This window comes from Buteo buteo, chromosome 4 (assembly GCF_964188355.1).
Source record: "Buteo buteo chromosome 4, bButBut1.hap1.1, whole genome shotgun sequence".
NCBI lineage: Eukaryota > Metazoa > Chordata > Aves > Accipitriformes > Accipitridae > Buteo > Buteo buteo.
Window position 1 is genome coordinate 50,572,121 of NC_134174.1, and position 18,327 is coordinate 50,590,447.

Sequence of the window (18,327 nt, forward strand, 5' to 3'; positions counted from 1 at the left end):
TATTAGCCAATGCCTCCTTACTGTTTCTCATCTAACTTAAACAGTGTCTACTTCTGTAATATAAATCAATTATTTCTGGAAGAATCCTAGTTAAAATTTGTCATATTTATTTTCTTAGGATTTCGTGAAAAGTGAGAACAAGAAAAATTCAAAACCTGCTATGACTAATTCACCTTCTACAAGCAACAAGAAAATGGTTTGATTTTGTTCTATTTTTGAAGTTAGTTTGGCCTTTTCTGTAAAGGTGGACTTGTGAAAAGAGCAAACGTTCTTATGCAGCAGTATCTTATCCTTATCTATGTACTTGAACAGGATTCTTAAACGCTTATGTTGTCTTCCTACTAAATTCTATAAGCTAGCCAAAGAAAGTAAGTCTGCATTTGCCAAGAACGTGTACTAGCTGCAGTGTACAATGATTCAAAGGGAAGGATGTTGCATATTGAATAGTTATGAAGACTAGTTTGAACTTACCATTAGTATATGTGATGTTATAGGCAATGCCTTTGAAGTAAAACTAAGGTTCATGTCATCCATATGCATGACAATTATAAAAAGATGATTTTAGGCCTTAGTAGTAATCTGGGCCAAGTTCAGAGGGTAGGTAGTACGTTCATTTTCCCTATCAGTTTCCTCCTGTTTTATTTATAACTAGAATAGCTTGTCTAATGAAATACTCTACAACTGTGAATCTACTCTTTTTTTTTTAAAGAAACTATTTGTTTCCTATGTGACTCATGCCCTTAAATGTATTCTGTGAAACTTTGACTTTTTTTTTCTTCTGGATTTAAATTGAGATTGTCTATACTGCTTGCTGTGGTAGTATTGTTAATATAAAGAACAGAGGTGTCAGTAGCAAAGCTCAAAATGTCAGCTTGAAAATAACATTGAAGTGAAATAAACTGGAATTAGACTTGAAGATAAGTCAGTTTTCAATTTAAACAATGATCTTGTATTTCTGTACAGAAGTCTACTATACAGCCGTCTAGAAAAGAATACTCCCTAAGAAAGCAAGAATCTACTTCAAGTAAGAAGTCAGCTAAAAAGAAAGATGGAACACTACAAAAAATCGGAGATTTTTTTCAAAGTTCTCCTAATATTATTCACTCTAAAGGTTTGTACAGAATAAATAAGGCTTATTCTATGTTCTCTGGGCATTGTAGAATGGCTTATTTCTACTGTAATCTATTAATGTATGTGTTGTTAAAGGATATGTCTCCTGCATTAAGTTGCTCTTTTGTTTATGAAATAACGGAGTCTGAACTGGGGCCTGCTATATTGAATCTTGCAGAGTACAAAAGGCTGTCTTGACTGCAAGGACTACACGGTTCTAAAGTTTAAGTGTGAAAGGTAAACCAGGTGGAATGGAAGGACACAGCGTGGAATATGTGCATATATATTTATCATAAAAGCAATGGTAACTGTTAAGCTCAAAATGTCTGAGTTACTTTGTTCTTGCTTACAGTAAAACAGTTAAAGGCAATTTCAGAAACTTGCCCTACTGCTCTAAAAAAATCAGGAGCTGAATCCAAACTCCAGATCTTTCCTTATTTTATAAGCAATCCCACTTCCCCTTCTCACCCTGCTTTGTTTCTGTCGAAACTGTATTAATGATTTTTTGATGTACATATGTGGGAGGAGGAGATGAGCGCTACAGAATCTGAAAGTGGGTGTCTTGTGAAAATAGTTATCTTTATATAAATATATGTAATACTGTATTTATATATGAAAATATAAGCAATTAATGGATTTTAAGTTTACGCATAGCCTTGGGAAGATTAGCTGCTAGGACTTGCCATTGAAGAATATATTTTTATTCTTTCCTACAGTAAGACATGATCTGAGTTACTGTGCTTTTAAAAAAAAGATTAAAATTAGCAGAGGGCACAAGGAATTGCCAGCGTTAAAATTCTAAAAGACGCTATTATTTGGTTGGTTAAACCAAGGTCAGTCATTATTCAATATGGACAGTTAAGATCTCTGTACCAACTTGAAAACTTTACTTGCTACAGAGTACATCTTACTTATCTGCTCTAAGACAGTCTAGATGATAACAGTGGGACTTTGAAAATTTTCCTGTTTTGTCAGGTTGGTTCCATGAGGACAACATATCCTTATCGGTGGAAGACAAATTTGGACTACTCAATTTCACCCTGAAAATACTTAAATTGAGCAAATGAGTTTTAGTTTGTAACCTTTATTACCATGTCCTGTATTTTTTTCCTCTTTTGCATAACTTGGTATTGTTTGGGATTTCTTCTTTCTTTCTAGCTCATAATATGCATACACTCATCACTTTATAGAGCCAGTACTAGACTGATAGAACTATACAAGTATATAGAGAAAATTGTCTCTATCCTGTGCTTGTGTCAGCACAAAGAAGTTAAGCCTGTTGTTCAGCTCCTGTTGAAGTGTTTAACTTCCAGTGAAATCTGACTCCTAATTGATTTTTAATGTATTATTTAAATGTGTCCTTTAAGCTTTTGCATCTGAAGCTATAGAAAACTGTCATAGTCAAATACCACTTCTGAATTTTTATATTGAAACTTCAGACTACATCCGTTTCATTTTTAAACTGTTTTTAATAAAGCTTGCTTTATTAATTTATTTTGAGGCTCACAAAGCCGGTAAGACATTGATTTACGATAGAATTTTTCTTCTAGCAAAGAAGCTGATTTCAACAATAAGCTCTCCCAAGTCTGCAGAACCAGAAAGTGTCAAAGAAAATGAGCTTAAGCCAAAACGATCTAAGAGAAAGCTGTATTCAACTGATATTTCTTGTCCTCTAGATATCCCTGCTTCTTCGGTAAGTGATGAGAGGTTACTGTTCTGTCCACTGTAATGTATTTCTGTAATATTGGATTAAAGTAAACTATTAGGGGGACAGAACAAACCTGAAAGTCTGATTAAGTTGCAGAAGAGGTTTGAAAGTACTGACTTATTTCTTGATTCTACCTAACCATTCCTTTTGGTCTTTTCTTCCTGCTGTTTTACTTAATTTTCTCTGTTTCCTCACCTGTCTTCTCTGTGTTTGCTGACTTACCATATAGGTGATACAGCAATCATGGAGATTTCTTTAAATTTGGAGTCATAGATATCTTAGTTGTGGTATGTGGAGGATTACTTTTTCCTCTACCACAGCAGTTGAGTCTTAATTTGATTTTCTAGTAGTTGGTGTTCATGTAAGTGTAGCATAAAGGGAGAATAAATTGAGACCCTTAAGGGATCCGTAGATGGGGAATAGCATGCTTGAAACACTAAAGATAAAACTCTGCATGTACAATTAACTTTGCAAGTGAGCACCTAAGGTAATTTCCAATTCCATTTATGCCCAGCTGATACTTGGGTTACTTCGGGATGTGGATATATCCTTGCTTTTCCAAAGCATAGTTTAGATAGCCTTCTGCATGTGCTTAAATTGTGGTGTCCTGTCTAAGCCAGTCTATAAAGAGTCTTACAGGCCAGAGCTTGATGTATTGTTTCTGAAATCCAACTTTCTGGTTTTGACAGTAACTATAGTGCTGAGGGTACTCTTGCTCTGTTGGAAGTACATCTCTTCATTCTGTTCAATCCTTTCTTCCCTTTACTATCGTGAGCGTTGGCCCATACTGAGATATCCTATTGAATTTTCTGTAAATTGTATGAGTGGATGTGGCAGAAACCAAAATGCTGCCCATAGGAGGATGAAGAAAATGACAGAAATGCAGAGCAAAAGAAGCTAAGAAGCTTGGAAGTGAAAAGTGAAAGACTGAATCCCAGGAAAGTCAGAGAAAGCTAAAGGGATTTAAGCTAAAAATGTTTTCTGAGCACTTCCTGGTTCACAAAATGAGTATTAGAGACTAGAAGTGAGAGCTGCTTTCACATCACATTTTTCTTTGGACTTTGGTATTTGTTTCAGCAAAACCAGAATTTTGTATGTTCCTAGTATTTGTTGTTTATTATGATGCACTAAAATGGACTCTCTGTCTTGGAGACCTCTGACTAAAAGATAATAGGCACATTTTCATTCTGAAAACAGCTTCTGGGAAAAAACATGTTGTTGGTTACATGGGTCTAGAAGTGAATGTCGTTTGTCTCTGAAGAAATGCTGATTAACTCCTGAAATACTGTCTTTTTCAGATCTTTATAGAACAGAAAGAGAAGGAAAGTGATCATCTAATCATCAAGCGACGGCTACGATCAAAAACAGCCAAATAATCTTGCAAAAGCATGTTTGTATTTCCTAGTTAGGGCATATTTCCCTTGTATTATTTCAGTTCATTGTATATAGGAAATAACAGATACTTAGTTGTGCTCCCAAGTCTGTATATAGATATATGGAATTGTTCTGATGGTTTCCAGTTCTGACTCCATTAAAGATGAGATACTGTTCAAGAAAGCTTGTGTCTGAATCTTGTATTTTTAGGAATGGTGTCTTCGGAAGTGTTCATAATTTACCCATTGTGCAGTAAGAACTACGCCTGTGTAGAATGGTTTAAGTTGCTTTTTTCAGGTGGCCTGTATACCTATGATAACTTTGAGTGGAAAAAAAAATGAGTACCCATCAAAACTTGTATATCCTTAAATTCTTCAAAAAGATTTTAAAAAAAAAATGGCAGCATGTGGAGAAATAAGACGGTTTTCATCCCTTGTGTGTTTTTAACTGTCTTCTATTAAATCTTCTCAATTAAGTAATTTATAAGCATAATATTCTTTCTTTGGGGGTTATAATATCCATAAATAATTATAATCTGCTATTAGAAGTGACCCACTCTCAGACATTTGACATTTTATTCTAACCATCCAGTTCTGCTCAGCTACAACAGCTACTTTTTATATAGTAAGGCTTCAGCTTATCAGTGACTGAGTAAACATTTAAAACACTTTTGGTTTCATCAATGTAGCATTTACTTAAGTCACAGGCAGTGACTGTATTTCATAGGATTTTGCATTGTTTGAAGAACAGTACTGGTCATCTTTCAGAAAGGGCTGAAATTACTTTGACCATGACCTGCTCTTGATGTGGATGAAGCAAGATAATCCCAGTGAGTGATCATTTACTCTAAATTCTTGCTCATGCAGCTTTCTTACTTCTATTTTCTTGAGTTACTACCAAATGTACAATGTTGTTTTCACTTAAGACTATTGGATTATTTTCATTATTACTGCATTTTGGTCCGTTTTACCCATCACATCTATGATTCTATGATATCTGTCTATTTAAAGAGTTCCTTACCAATCCGTTTTGTACATACACAGGGTTTAGCACCATAGAAAGAGTATCTTGTTTACAAGATTGCCTTTTGAGGTTTGGTATTGGCCTGACCACAAAAATTTTTCAGACATTCTCTGTCAACATCCAATTTGAGATTTCACCACCCCATCCTCCCACCCCCTTCCTGCAAGTTCATCAGCAACAACTGTTTGATCTGTAGAGTCAGTGATAGTTTGCTCATACAGCCAGGTAATACTCATTTTTGATAGTACAGCTGCAACCTTACTGTCCTTCAGAAATTATTCCATTATTTGTTATAAATGTTTGTTTGTTTGTTTGTTTTCTTGGACTGCTGGTCTGTATTGTTGTTTGTTTGAGTGAAGAAAAAAAATTAGATTGACTCATTGACACAAAAGAGATTAAAATTGTTTTTCTTCAAAGAAAAAAGTGACTTTAAATACCTGTTGCAGTTTAGCTTTAATAACAAATGCAATATTTTTAACAATGCAAATCAATGTAAAAATGGTCATTAGTCATTTCTTTAGTAGAGGTAGTTGTCCTTCAATTTTTATGTGACTATAGCTTAAATGTGGACAGCAAAGCTGTGAGTCAGTTTAGTGGCAACAAGCTGATGATGGTTTTCTCTACTGTTCTCCAGTAGATTGTCTGAGCATGAAATGTTTCTTCATAAGGATAATGCATAGTTCAGTTCTGTAGCTCCTGACTTGTAAGATCAGATTCTCATACTAAGTTGCTTCTCTAGTTTCCCAGCTGTAAAATGGAGTTGCACCCGTATACTCTTCTGTGTTTTGTCCTTAACAAAGAAAGGTTGATGTTTTGTTCTTTCTAACTTGAAAGTGGCAGTAAGCCTGCTTCACAAATCATTCAGCTCTTCCATTGCTTCAGCTTTTTGCCTTTATCTTCTGTCTGTGTGAAAGAGAATGCAGATTTCCTTTTCATTAACTCATGCTTGGTATTACCATCTTCTTCCCTCTTTTCATTCTAAAGGAAAAATACAAAATCCAGGTGGTGGTCAGATAATTCTAAATAAAAATAAATGCAATGTTGCTCAATATCTCTTCTCAGGTAGGATTTTATACTTTGAGCCCCTTTGTCCTTCTCCAGATCTCCTGTTTTCTGCTGTCTGTAGTCCAGATATCTGGATTGATTTCTTTTAGGGCTATAGAAAAGCACAGCAGTGAAGACTCTTACCTGATGTAGGTGCAAGTTGCTCATTTTACAGAAGTCTCATGTCTGGAGATTGTAAATATACAAGGTGAAGTCATGTAACAGTCTTAGACAATGGGACAGTATGGGATATTTATTCTTTGTTTTAACGTTTTGTCTGGGTTTTTTCATTTTTAGCAGATGTTCTGTCAGCTGTTGGTCTTGACCTTTAACTTGTTTTTACTGAATGGTTTCAGTTAATTTTAGAACTCATCAGCATGTGCCTGTTTAGCTGGATTGTTCCTTCCATTGTGTATAACCTTGCCCTTGTCTGCAGTGAAATTCATATGCTATCATGTTGCCTTGAATGACTGATTACTTATCATAAAATTATCAAATGGTCTTCTAGCTCTTTAACTGAAAAATATGTGCAAGGTAAATGCAGGATTGGAAAGATGCTGAATTACTTGATTGTTACCTATATGATATCTTTATTGATTCAAACGTGTAGAAAGTAATAGAAATATCTTGAGCCTTTTAACGTCTTTGTGAAATTTCTGATAGTGCTCTCCCTATCAAACATAAAATTTCATAGTTTCAAATAACTTGTGCTTTCTGATTTTGTGGGTAAATATCAAGTGACAAAACATTTAACAGTTTATTTCAATTACTCTGGTAAATTGCAGTTTAGTTATCTGTGCAACTGACTAGGAAGTAGTGTCTCAATCAAGCCACTATGGCATTCAGGAATGCTACTGTACTTCTACAAGTATTTCTAATTTTTTTGAGCTCTTATTATTTACTAAAATTTCATCAGTGTTTTTGAGCTATCTGGAGACTATATGAAAAGCTATTTTTTCTGGAAGCCATTTGAATAGGTGTTGTCATTATAACCTGAGCATTAGAGTAGCTATATACACAAACATTTTGTGCATGTATATTTCACTTATTCTAGTTTTTTTTCTTGTCCCCAAGTTAACTTTTCCAATTGCAAGAACCGCACTGAATTAACTTCCTTCATAGCTTTAGGCTTGGTTATCAAACTCAATGGTTACAGAATTTTAATACATACAGAAATAAAGCATGTTCCTTTTGCTTTGATCAAGGGATTGTGATTTCTCTACTTCCTACAGCTCTTGGAGTTTGAGGCTATAAGTTGCTAGCCTACAAAATGGGTCATACTTTGTGTACCTCCTTTGTCTATGTCAGGATGATCAGTTATTTCATGAGCAGGAAGAACATGGGTGTGATATGAAGGGAATAAAAACAATAATCCAGCAAAGCAGTTTCTTTGATACTATCACATACAAGAAGATGTTCACTTTCAGTTCTTTGGAAGTAATAGGAAATACTTTTTTTTCCTGGTCAAGACTGAGGCTAGCTCAGTATTGTCCCTCTTTTAGCTCCTCTAGTAAAGTATGAAGCAAAAAGGTGTTTTAGGACATCATTTCCCTTTTGCCTTCTGACTCTTCCTGATAAGTACTGTTGTTAATTAAAAGCTGAGCAAAACCTCTTTATTTTTCTCTTACCTTAGTGTACAGTTCATCACTTAGCTTGCAAAGCAAAGAGAACAGTTTTAGTCCATTAATAGAGGAGAGATCAATTCTTTACCTAGCAAAGATGAAGATAAGCACCATTTAATGGAAATTTGGTCTATATGTTGACATGGAGAAGACATCTGCTAATACTTAAATTGTCCTTGTTCTCTTTAGAACTTGGCTGTAGGAAGGTGAACCCTAACAATGTTGTGTGACGCATGTATCACTACATCTTTGGCTGAAGGGGGGAATAAGAGCTTCTATACATGAAATTGGGTCATGCAGTGCTGATATACTAAGAAAACTCAAATCCCACAAAGTAAAATCTCCTGGCCTAGCAACAGTGACTTCTACTGTTTTGCTGGGGGGGAGGGGGGTCCCCTCAAATTTGAGTAAATCTAGTTCCTGAAACTATCTGATATAAGACATCATAGTTCAATATCAATCTCTTCTATACATTGAAAATTTCTGATACTTCAAATGAAGTTTCCTTTTCCTGAGAGAATAAGCTTAGATCCTTATAACTTTAATAACAGACTTTAAAGACTTACTCTCACTTCTTCGGTGTTTTGTTTTCCCACACAAGGAAGGAAACTCTTCTGCAGTATGAAATGGTTCTATTTCTGGTGTAACACCTCAATCCTGCAAAGTGCCTTGTACATCAACACCATTGTCTTTGAATAGTTGCTTTTGAGCATGTCATGCTGTGAAGGATAATTCTTAGAAAATAGCCTATGCTATACTTCTGTCAAGCTGCCCCAACTTTTCCAATGGTTGAGTCTCAGCTTGAAAAGCCTATTCCTTGCTCAACTTCAGCTTATTTGGGGTGAACATTTTTTCTTTTTCCGTTCTCATGGCACTCCAATTACAGAAGTAATGAAGGCTTCTGGAAGGAAAATGAGGACACTACTTAATAGAGGTCAAGCGTTTCTCTTTGGCAAAAGAAAACAAGGAGGAACAGTGGCACCATTTGATCAGATAGCTCATGAGGTGTGATGGTAACTGGTTCTGGAGTTTTCTCACTTCAGTGAGAAAAGGGAGCAGAATATTTTTGGGGATGACTTTTCAGTAGTAGGACAGCTTTCTGTACATAATGCAAGTACTTGTAAGTTCTTGACACTTGAGTAGTGCTGTGAGAGAAAAAAATAAAAATACTTTAATAAAACACGCCTACTCAGCTCTCTACAAAGCCAGTTAATGTGCAAGTCTTGCCAACAACAGCACAATCCCCAGGAGATGCCGCTGAGGCACTGCTCAGGGTCTCAAGTCTTGACAGAATTTCTCCTGGGAGGTACAGGGGGACAGAAAATCTTTACTTTGTTTTAAACTAAGCCACTTTTCATCCCATTTAGCCAAGCTTCATAAAAAGTTCAGAATGGGGCCTTGCTGGACTATATTCTCTTGGCAAGGTCCTAGTCCTCCAGGTCTTTTTTTTTCCTGCTACAATGACACTACCCTTGCACACAAGCAACCACTATATAGTCCTGTCATATAGGATTTTGTTTCTCGGGTTGGGATTCTGAGATGAAGTATTGGTTTATATGCACTGATATTTACTGTAACCTGTTCATCCCTTGCTGCACACTAACATTTCACAAGAGTTTATATACTTCTCTTTTAACAAAGATAATAGATGCTTCTGTTGAAAAATTCATTAGGCAGAACTAGAGGTCCTGCGAGGCTTAAGAAAAGTATGAGATCAGATTCATTAAGGAAGAGCTTGTTTCCATAGTTGCTGGATTTAATATGTATAGATCTTTGTATTGATGGATAAAGTTGGACTTTACCTTTTCTTCTTTTTTTTTTTTTCTCTCTAGATATGTTGACACTAAACAAAACCAGTATTCTGCTATGGGGACTTAGAATGCATTTCATGTAAGTGATATAACGTTTTATTTTTGATTAATCTATGAGAATAAGGAATATTCTGAGAACTAAGCTTTGGCTTATTTTATAACATAAAAATGCCAAATTGTACCTTTCCTACTGTGCACTGAAGCCTCCATGTACTCTCAGATTGCTGCTGAAAGATGAGTTCTGAAACTTATCTTGGAACAAAGTTTTTTGGAGTTTAACTGAAACACCAGCTTTTTTAATTCATTAAATAACTACAAAATTTGGGAAAAAATGAGCTTGTATCTCTTTCAGTTCATTTCTAACTGTTTAAAGTGTTTTGCTTTTAAAAAGGAGTCCTTTTAATCATAGGTGAATTGCTAATGTGATGCATCAATGCTGTTTCATGTCAGATTGGAGAGAATAGAAAACTGGCTAAAAAAAAAGTGGATAAAGGAAAGGCAGCATGTGTAGATACAATACCTCAGTACATTAAACAGCATGTCTATTTTAGATCTCCTTAAAGTTTTGTATCTTATGAGCAGGTATACTTCATCATCTTGGAGACCTCATATAAAGTGGATAATTCTGACTGTGTATGATGGGAGAAAGCTATCCAGCTATGCTTCTGTGTGCATGACTAATCAAGGAAGATTTAGATGTTCTTTCCTTGTCATCTGCGGTCAATAGCCCTTTAAATAGTATTTCTGCTCTGACATGTGTTAGTGCCTCAAAGTAACAACAAAAATGATTGCACAGGCTCAGTGTAAAACCCCAAATACTAATCCTCCCCTCAGTGACCTTCAAAACTTCAGGTGCAGTAAGACGAGCCACTTAAAAGGTTCTTGGCTGGCAATATGTCCCCATGCAATCTCCTATGGATTCAATTGCTCAAAGGATAGAAGTGTGACATGAGTGAGTACTTGAGAGTGTTTGATAGGAATGAATTGCCTTAAAAGCAGCTGGCAATGGAATGATCTGGGTTTATTGTCTGAAGATGACAGAATCACAGTGTTGCTGTACAAATAAGCTTTTTCTTTGCTTGTAGACTTGTGATATCCAGGTTTGTGTTCTGGAGAAAATGACTGGTGAAAAAAAAAATCACAGAAATCATATGTTCGTATTTAATTACCTTGTTAAAAACTTGAACTTTGGAAGTTTAACTGCTTGGTGTTAGCCAGACCCACCTGCATGTGGATGCCAGTGTGGAGGTTAGTACTGATCTTGAGAGGAATGCAACATTCATGACTCTCCAGAGAGACAGGCAGCTACTATGCAAGCACCTAAACAAGCAATTTATAAAAGTAGATGCATTTGAAATCATTGTCCTCACCCTTTTTTAACCTGTTCCACATATAACAGTTACAAGACAACGCTGTTTGAACTTTGGCAGTGTTGTGTTTTACCCCCAGCCAGCAAATAAGCACCAAACAGCTGCTCGCTCACTTCCCCCTCCCCAGCCCAAGTGGGATGGGGGAGAGAATCGGGAGAAAAAAAGTGAAACTCATGGGTTGAGATAAAGACAGTTTAATAGGACAGGAAAGAAGAGAATAATAATAATAACAATAATAAAATGATAATAATAAAAATAGGATTAGAATGTGCAAAACAAGCGATGCACAACGCAATTGCTCACCACTCGCTGACTGATGCCCAGTTAGTTCCTGAGCAGCAATCCCCCCCCAGGCCAACTCCCTCCAGTTTATATACTGGGCATGACATCACGTGGTATGGAATACCCCTTTGGCCAGTTTGGGTCAGGTGCCCTGGCTGTGTCCCCTCCCAACTTCTTGTGCCCCTCCAGCCTTCTTGCCAGCTGGGCATGAGGAGCTGAATGATCCTTGACTTATTCTAAATGCTACTTGGCAGCAACTGAAAACATCAGTGTGTTATCAACATTCTTCTCATACTGAACCCAAAATATAACACTATACCAGCTGCTAGGAAGAAAATTTACCCTATCCCAACTGAAAACAGGACAGGCAGAAACCAGTTTTAAAAGTTTTATTTGACTTATTTTTAAGGGGATACATGCAATGTCTTACTCCACATGGAAATGTGTATACTACATCTATTGCATAGTACTTATTTTGGTTTGGGTTTTAGGATAGCATTTGAAAGGAAAAAAAAAAAATTAACGTGGGAGGCAGAAGTACCCAGAAAAAAAGGAATCCAATCAGATAAAAACTGTTATCTCCTTCCATTATTAATGAGACCTGGGCAAATGATTCCACTGGACAGCAGAATGCCTCAGGACCAGATTGCAAAATGAAACACTGTAGTTTGAAATCATCAGTGAGGCCATTGAAGCTGACTGATTAACTGCAATCTGCAAATTACTTGAGCAAATATTTCCATTCCAGAAATCTGCAAGTTATTGACCATGTGGCATTAAAGGCAAAGGTATAGTAGAGGTGAGAGTGAACAACTTGAAACAAGAGATGTCAACAGACCTTTCATCTGTATCAAACATTTCATAATACACAATTACATCACAGAAGCACTTTTTAAAAAAACAGCATTTTTAACATGAGAACAGCCTAATTGCTAGCTTCCACTGTACAAAAACCAAAGTAGCAGCGTACTTACTATACTGATCTTGTGCTTTGCTGCACAAAATTGACCTTTTATAAAATGTCACAGTTGTTTGAGTCTCAGACTTATTTGTGTGCATTTTCATAATGCATAACAGGGAGGGAGAATAAGTTGCCTCACTTAAATGTTTCAATTACTTTTCTTAACATAGCAATTTTATCTGTTTGACAACCTCTGACCTTTAATCACTGTGACTTAATAGGGTATCTTACAAAGCTACTGACAATTTTTTAAGACACCATGTTGTCAGTGGGTTCCATCTGAGCTGAGGCTTTTTGAGGTGTTGACGGCAAGAAAGACGTTAGTCCTACACAACTTCTTTTCAACACTGCTCTCTTGCTACTAGGTGTTTCTAGAAAACTAGACAGTGCTGGCTCCTCCCTCTCTGCAGCCCTCTGGGATGCTGCAGTGTTGTCATCCAGAGCCAGGCTATGGGCACTATATAGTGGTCAGCTAAGAACAGATAAATGTGCTGGCTTGCCATTTTGGCAAAATCTCTCGGGTACCTATTGCCCAGTGATAAGTGGAATGAAATTACCTGCACTTACTTGTAGCTACACCAGCCTCTCAGCATTTAACTTGATGTTATTTTTTGTGGTTTTGATGAATTATTTAGACCATGTCACTGATTTCAGTGGAACTGGGATTTGACTTCTAAATGTGAGTGGTGTTTGGAGGTCTCAGACTTTGCTCCACACACATGAGGTCACAACCTCCTCCTCTGAAATAGATTTTTACAATAATGATCCAAGTGTTTACTTATTGGAAGAAAGTTTTGTGATCATCTGTGGGAACAAGTAGATTTGAGTGACAACTGAGATGCTGCTGCACAGGTTGACATCCTCACTTTCTCCCACAAGAAAATCTGGCTTTGACCCGTGCCAATTTGGACATGGTTTATGTATCTTTGTATTCGGGATTTAAGATGTTGATGAGGAAGATGCATTTGGAGAAAAGATGAAAAAGCCTGTGTCTTTAGACCCCACAGAAGGAGCACACTGCTTCTGTAATACGGAAGTCATTGAAAAGTGGCTTTGAAGCAGTCTTACACTTTGAGCATAGCTGGGTGTTGAAGTAAAGGCAATGACTGAATTCCTGAGGAAAGTGCTTTTACAGACCCACTTCCATGCTCGCAGGCATTTGAAAAAATCACTTATTCCTCTCGTGGCAGGGAGGAATGTCACCAGCCCTGAACTGGTATCATTAAATGTGAGGCCTATGTGGGTACTTAAATAAGATGCATTCCTCTTTAGGCAAAAACACAACAGGAACATCCCAGGAAACACTTGGACACATTCCAGCTTCTCTCATTAAAGTGTTTCTGTCCTTCCTTAACTGTGATGGGAGGTCAGGAGAAAGAGGCTACTGCCCAGTCACCTGCTTAAGCTTTCCCCTGATGAGGTGTAAATCACCTGGTACACAGCCTTCAGAGTGCTAGGCGCTCCACAGCCCCTTAGAAACAGTCTTGGTTTGTTTGTGTCTGAGTAGTTCGATGAATAATGCTGAATTAGGGAAGCGATTGCTTTGTGGAAAGACTGTGTGCAAGATGTTCTGGATGTCTTTCTTTCCGAGCAGTTTAGCCAGCTGAAACACAGTATCCAAATAATAAATTTGAATAACCTTTGTTTTTCAAACAAGGATTTCAACCATTTTGAAACCAGTTTTGGAGGAAATGCTTTGAGCTTAATTTATATCATCTTTTTAAACATATGATCTCAATGTGTGAAATGCCACATGGTATTCATTTCCTCTATCATCTATTAATAATGTTAAGATGATTAGATAGATGCTCTAATCACTAATATTGACTGTTAAATTTCTTGCTTATGAAAAAAGGGCTGGTGAAGTACTTACTGCTGCAGACACTGCTTAAGCAAAGCTGGAACACTGAGTTCCCAGCAGGAAATCTCTTGGACAATCTCACACAAGGGAAGTTTTTCCCTTCCTTGTAAATTAAACTTCATAAACGTAGTCAAGCTTTAGTGATGCAAATGGGTAATAAAAAATGAAATAGCAAGTACAGTCAGTCTCTTTGACTCTCATGACAGCTTTTCAAAGAAAAACCCTGAAGTTGAATTTCATTTAAGGAGTTATTCCTGTTTGTTAATGCAATAAACATAACTGATAAAAGGAAATTTCTGTTATACAGATATTGCCAAAATACTAAGTGCTTCATAACTTAAATATTTCAGTGTTGTGGGAAGTAGAAATCTATGTTCCAGCAAAAGATATATATATATATTTTATGCAAGCCATATTTGCTTATCATTTGTGATTTAGAGAAATGAAATGTTCTGCTTGATTCAAACACATTTATAATATTTAATTCACAAAGATATTGAAATTTCACTTTTGCTTAGGGAAAAAAAAAGTTCAAAATCCTGTGTAAACTGACCTTTCCCATTTCTGCATTGCTTTAATGTTATAGTTACTAGGGAAAATATGTTGTTTGTACGTCAATGCTCTACAAGTAAAAAGCAAGATGGATGCTAACTGGTATGGTTATGGACTCCCTAACATCTCCAGCAAGCAAGATGAAGTTAGGGGGAAAAGAGGGCTGTTTAATCATGGGGTATTTCAATCTAGTCAAGAAAGCTGTATTAAAGATTGCATTTTGCATCAAATGTTTTCTCTTTTGAATGCCTTTTAGAAGTATTGATATCTATCTCTGTCTCACTGCCTTTCATTTTTCTGACTTTTGCCTCTTATGTTGTTTTTATGGTTAACTTTTAAGCCGTGGGATTATATGTATTTTTTAATGTCCATATTCCATTTGTTATCCCTTTCCTAGAGATTAAAAGCGCTGTGCTGTGCACTGTTTTATGCAGTTTTACTCTCATTCTTTCTCATGCTCCAGACCAGCTGAGCAACTTTGATGTGGAATTCAAGGATATGGTGCCTGATTTATCACAAGAGTGATACCTTGTGCTGCATTATAGCTTGATGGGAGTGTGCAACTGCTTCTGGTTTTGACTATATTAATAGTTCTTGAGTTTGTATCAGCAGTTTTGCTTCTATCAGCAGGAACTTGAAGGGAGATTGGGCCCTATTTGCCAATCTGATACTGGGAGCAGAAGCTGGATCTTCAGATAGCTTCTCTTATTGAATGTTGCTTTATCTTATTGTTGACAGCAAGGGCCTGTTTCTTGCATTAAGATTTTAAAGAAATGAGCAGTAGTGGCATTATTTAGGGAAATTCATAAAACAAACTATTTGAAAAAGCTGATGGAACAACATTAAGCAGCCTATTTCAGTATATGGACCGTTTTGCCTGTCAGCATTGCTGAATATGCTGTCTGCAAATTGTTCATCTGGACCGGTCTTGGATTTAGAACTGGTATCAGGGTCATGCCTATTCACCTTTGCTGACTGACACAGTTTTTGAACAGAAGATTCGCCAAGCTCACATGAACTGTTTAATGGAAGAGACTGGAATGTTTCCTCTCTTATTAAGGTTTTCCCATGAGGACACCACTTGTTTGCTGAAAAATTGGTCTATGGCAAGTTAAACTAGGACAGGTGACACAGAAACCAGATCTGGTAAATACTCCCAAGCTGTTAAGAGCTTACAGCCTGATGTAGTTTAAATAGCAGCCCTCTGATGTTAGTTTTTCCACTAACACCAGAGAGCTGTGATGGTTTAGGATGAGACTTAAAGCTTCAAGAAATCACCTGTGCTGTCTCCCACATACATAGCAAAGGCAAAGGAAGCAATGGACCTGTCTCTTCATGGTGAAAAGACCAAAACAACATCATGGCAGAAATCAATCAAACATGAGTCCTCTCAAATGAGGAACTTAAAGGAGCAGGGAGGAAATAAATAAAAAGGAAGAGGAGTTGTCCAAGTGATTTGCAGAGATGGAGGGAGAAAGCTTTAGGGAGAGGGGTGCTATGAGCTGCTAAAGTAAGTACACTACAAACTGTGTATGCTACTCAGTGGTGACATTGACTTGGAGAAGATGATTTTGATGTATGCAAACCCCAGGTAATGGCACTTGGGCATCTTTCTTTTAAGCCATTGGGAAGGATGCCCAGAGTCAACTTTGGTTCTCTGCTTTTTACTCATACTTTTTCCTGGGTATGGGGCTTCAATTTATGTAAATTTGAGTAGCTGTAGCATAGTCAGTACCTGATTTTTTTTTTTTCTCTCTCTCTCTAGCTGAACATTTGGTTCATGAGATCACAAGACTGGTTTTGGACCACCAGAGGGGTCAACCCACATTCAATTAGGCTATGGCTGTACTGATGAATTTGTGCTTCTAAGCAGTACCTACTGCCTGCTCAGAGCTGCAGCAGTGCCCCTGGACCCATAAGCTTGCCTGATCTGAATAACTACACTTGCAGAACCTCCCCTCTTTAGATCTGTCCTGTGGCTTAAGGTGTAGGTGTCTCACCAAACACAGCTCCTGGCCTGGGCTAATATTTTTTGACTAGCATCTTAAATTGCCACAGCGAGGCTAACTAACTGCACAGTACTGCAGCTTTTCTGCTTTTGTAGATAGGGAGAAAGGAAGATGCCTATAAGGTGCTGAAGTCATGCTATCTTGGGAGGAAACAAGTGTCTCAGCAGATGTCTTCTCTAGCTCACTACCCTTCCTTCTTTTCCCCTCTTGCTTTTTTCCTAATATGCTACAGCTTTTGAAATACAGGCAGTGTTATTCCACAGCTTGTTCTATTCTCTTATAAAAATTTATGCTCTTCATCAGTATTTTGCTTTTGTAGTTCAATAAAATATCATCTACAGTAAAACAGCACTTGAGGGTCCTGTTTACTACAGTTGGAATGGGCTGATGACTCTCAATTCCCTTTTTATCTAACATTAATTCACTCCTTTTATTCCAACCTATGTGGAGAATCAAAATATCAGTTTTGGTTTTGTTTTTAACTTTACTGACAGATCTTATTGCCAGAGAAAGGCACAATAAAACTTCTCACATCTTTTTAACATATGATATTTTAGATTTTTGTAAACTCAGTTAACAAAATCTTGTTTAAATCAAAAACTGGGTTCCAGAGGCAGTGAGTCACTAAATAGCATTTTTTTTTTTTAATGTCAACATTCAAATGACTGAAAATGAATTAATTTATTACCACATGGACAATAGTGGATTAAAACTGTGGGCAGAGAATTTCAAAACTACCTTTTACTTTATCTTTCTTTTGACATATTTTTCTCTTGGTTGCTGTCAATTTTTCTTGCATTAACTAAAGACACTTGAAACATGAGTCCATGTAATAGTAAGACTAATTACAGATGATTTGGAACAGCTCATGATAGATGTAGTGGTGGATAAAACCCCAAAAATACATTCAGAACTGAGACACTGCAGCACATCAGGTACTTGGATATCAGACTAGCACACTAGAATTGCAGACAATACTGATATGAGGATGTACTGATTTTAAAATGGTAGATAATGGACTTATTGTTTCATACAGCTTTGTTTTCCAATGCTGTGATTCAAAAATATGTACACTAAGGACTAAAGCAGAAAGAGGGGACTACATTATTATGTTGGGAATATACATACCTATCCCAGCTTGGAAGGTGATTTAATTTGTAAATCAAATTGGAACAAATTGGCTGTGTGATAAATAATATAGCAGCTAATACAGATGTTTTATTCAAGCTGCCCTGACTGACTGCTGTGTTAACTACAGCATGCCAAAACCTGTTCTTAAATCCCATTGTACATGATTGTGTTGGCTTCCATGGAAATTTGCCTGCAAGCAGAATTTAGCCCTGTGGCTTCATGAGGGACTGCAAATACTTTAGGAGATACAACCTGTGAGTTCTGAATGCAAAGTAAGAAATCTGTGGCTTAGAGTCTGCCAGAACAACAAAAAGTTACCGTTTCATGGACACTGATCAAACAAAAGCTCCTGAAGCACTGAATTGCTTGCTGGTGTTATCAGAGATTCATTGACAGGTGAATGCTGGCAAAGTAATTTTATTTAAAGGAGGAGCTGGACAAGCTGTTAGCAGTCCCTACTAAGAGCATA

General features: G+C 36.9%; 1 protein-coding gene across 1 annotated transcript in view; it reads left to right on the forward strand.

Moving 5' to 3' along the window:
* The window catches only part of KIF20B (kinesin family member 20B), a 43,695-nt gene extending 39,214 nt beyond the window's left edge, over nucleotides 1-4,481 (forward strand). Inside the window, exons 30-33 of the mRNA XM_075026045.1 lie at nucleotides 119-196; nucleotides 964-1,111; nucleotides 2,661-2,803; nucleotides 4,117-4,481. Coding sequence (XP_074882146.1) covers nucleotides 119-196; nucleotides 964-1,111; nucleotides 2,661-2,803; nucleotides 4,117-4,194 — 447 coding nt within the window. The 3' untranslated portion in view covers nucleotides 4,195-4,481. The remainder of the gene's footprint in view (nucleotides 1-118; nucleotides 197-963; nucleotides 1,112-2,660; nucleotides 2,804-4,116) is intronic.
* The last annotated feature ends 13,846 nt before the right edge of the window (nucleotides 4,482-18,327 follow it).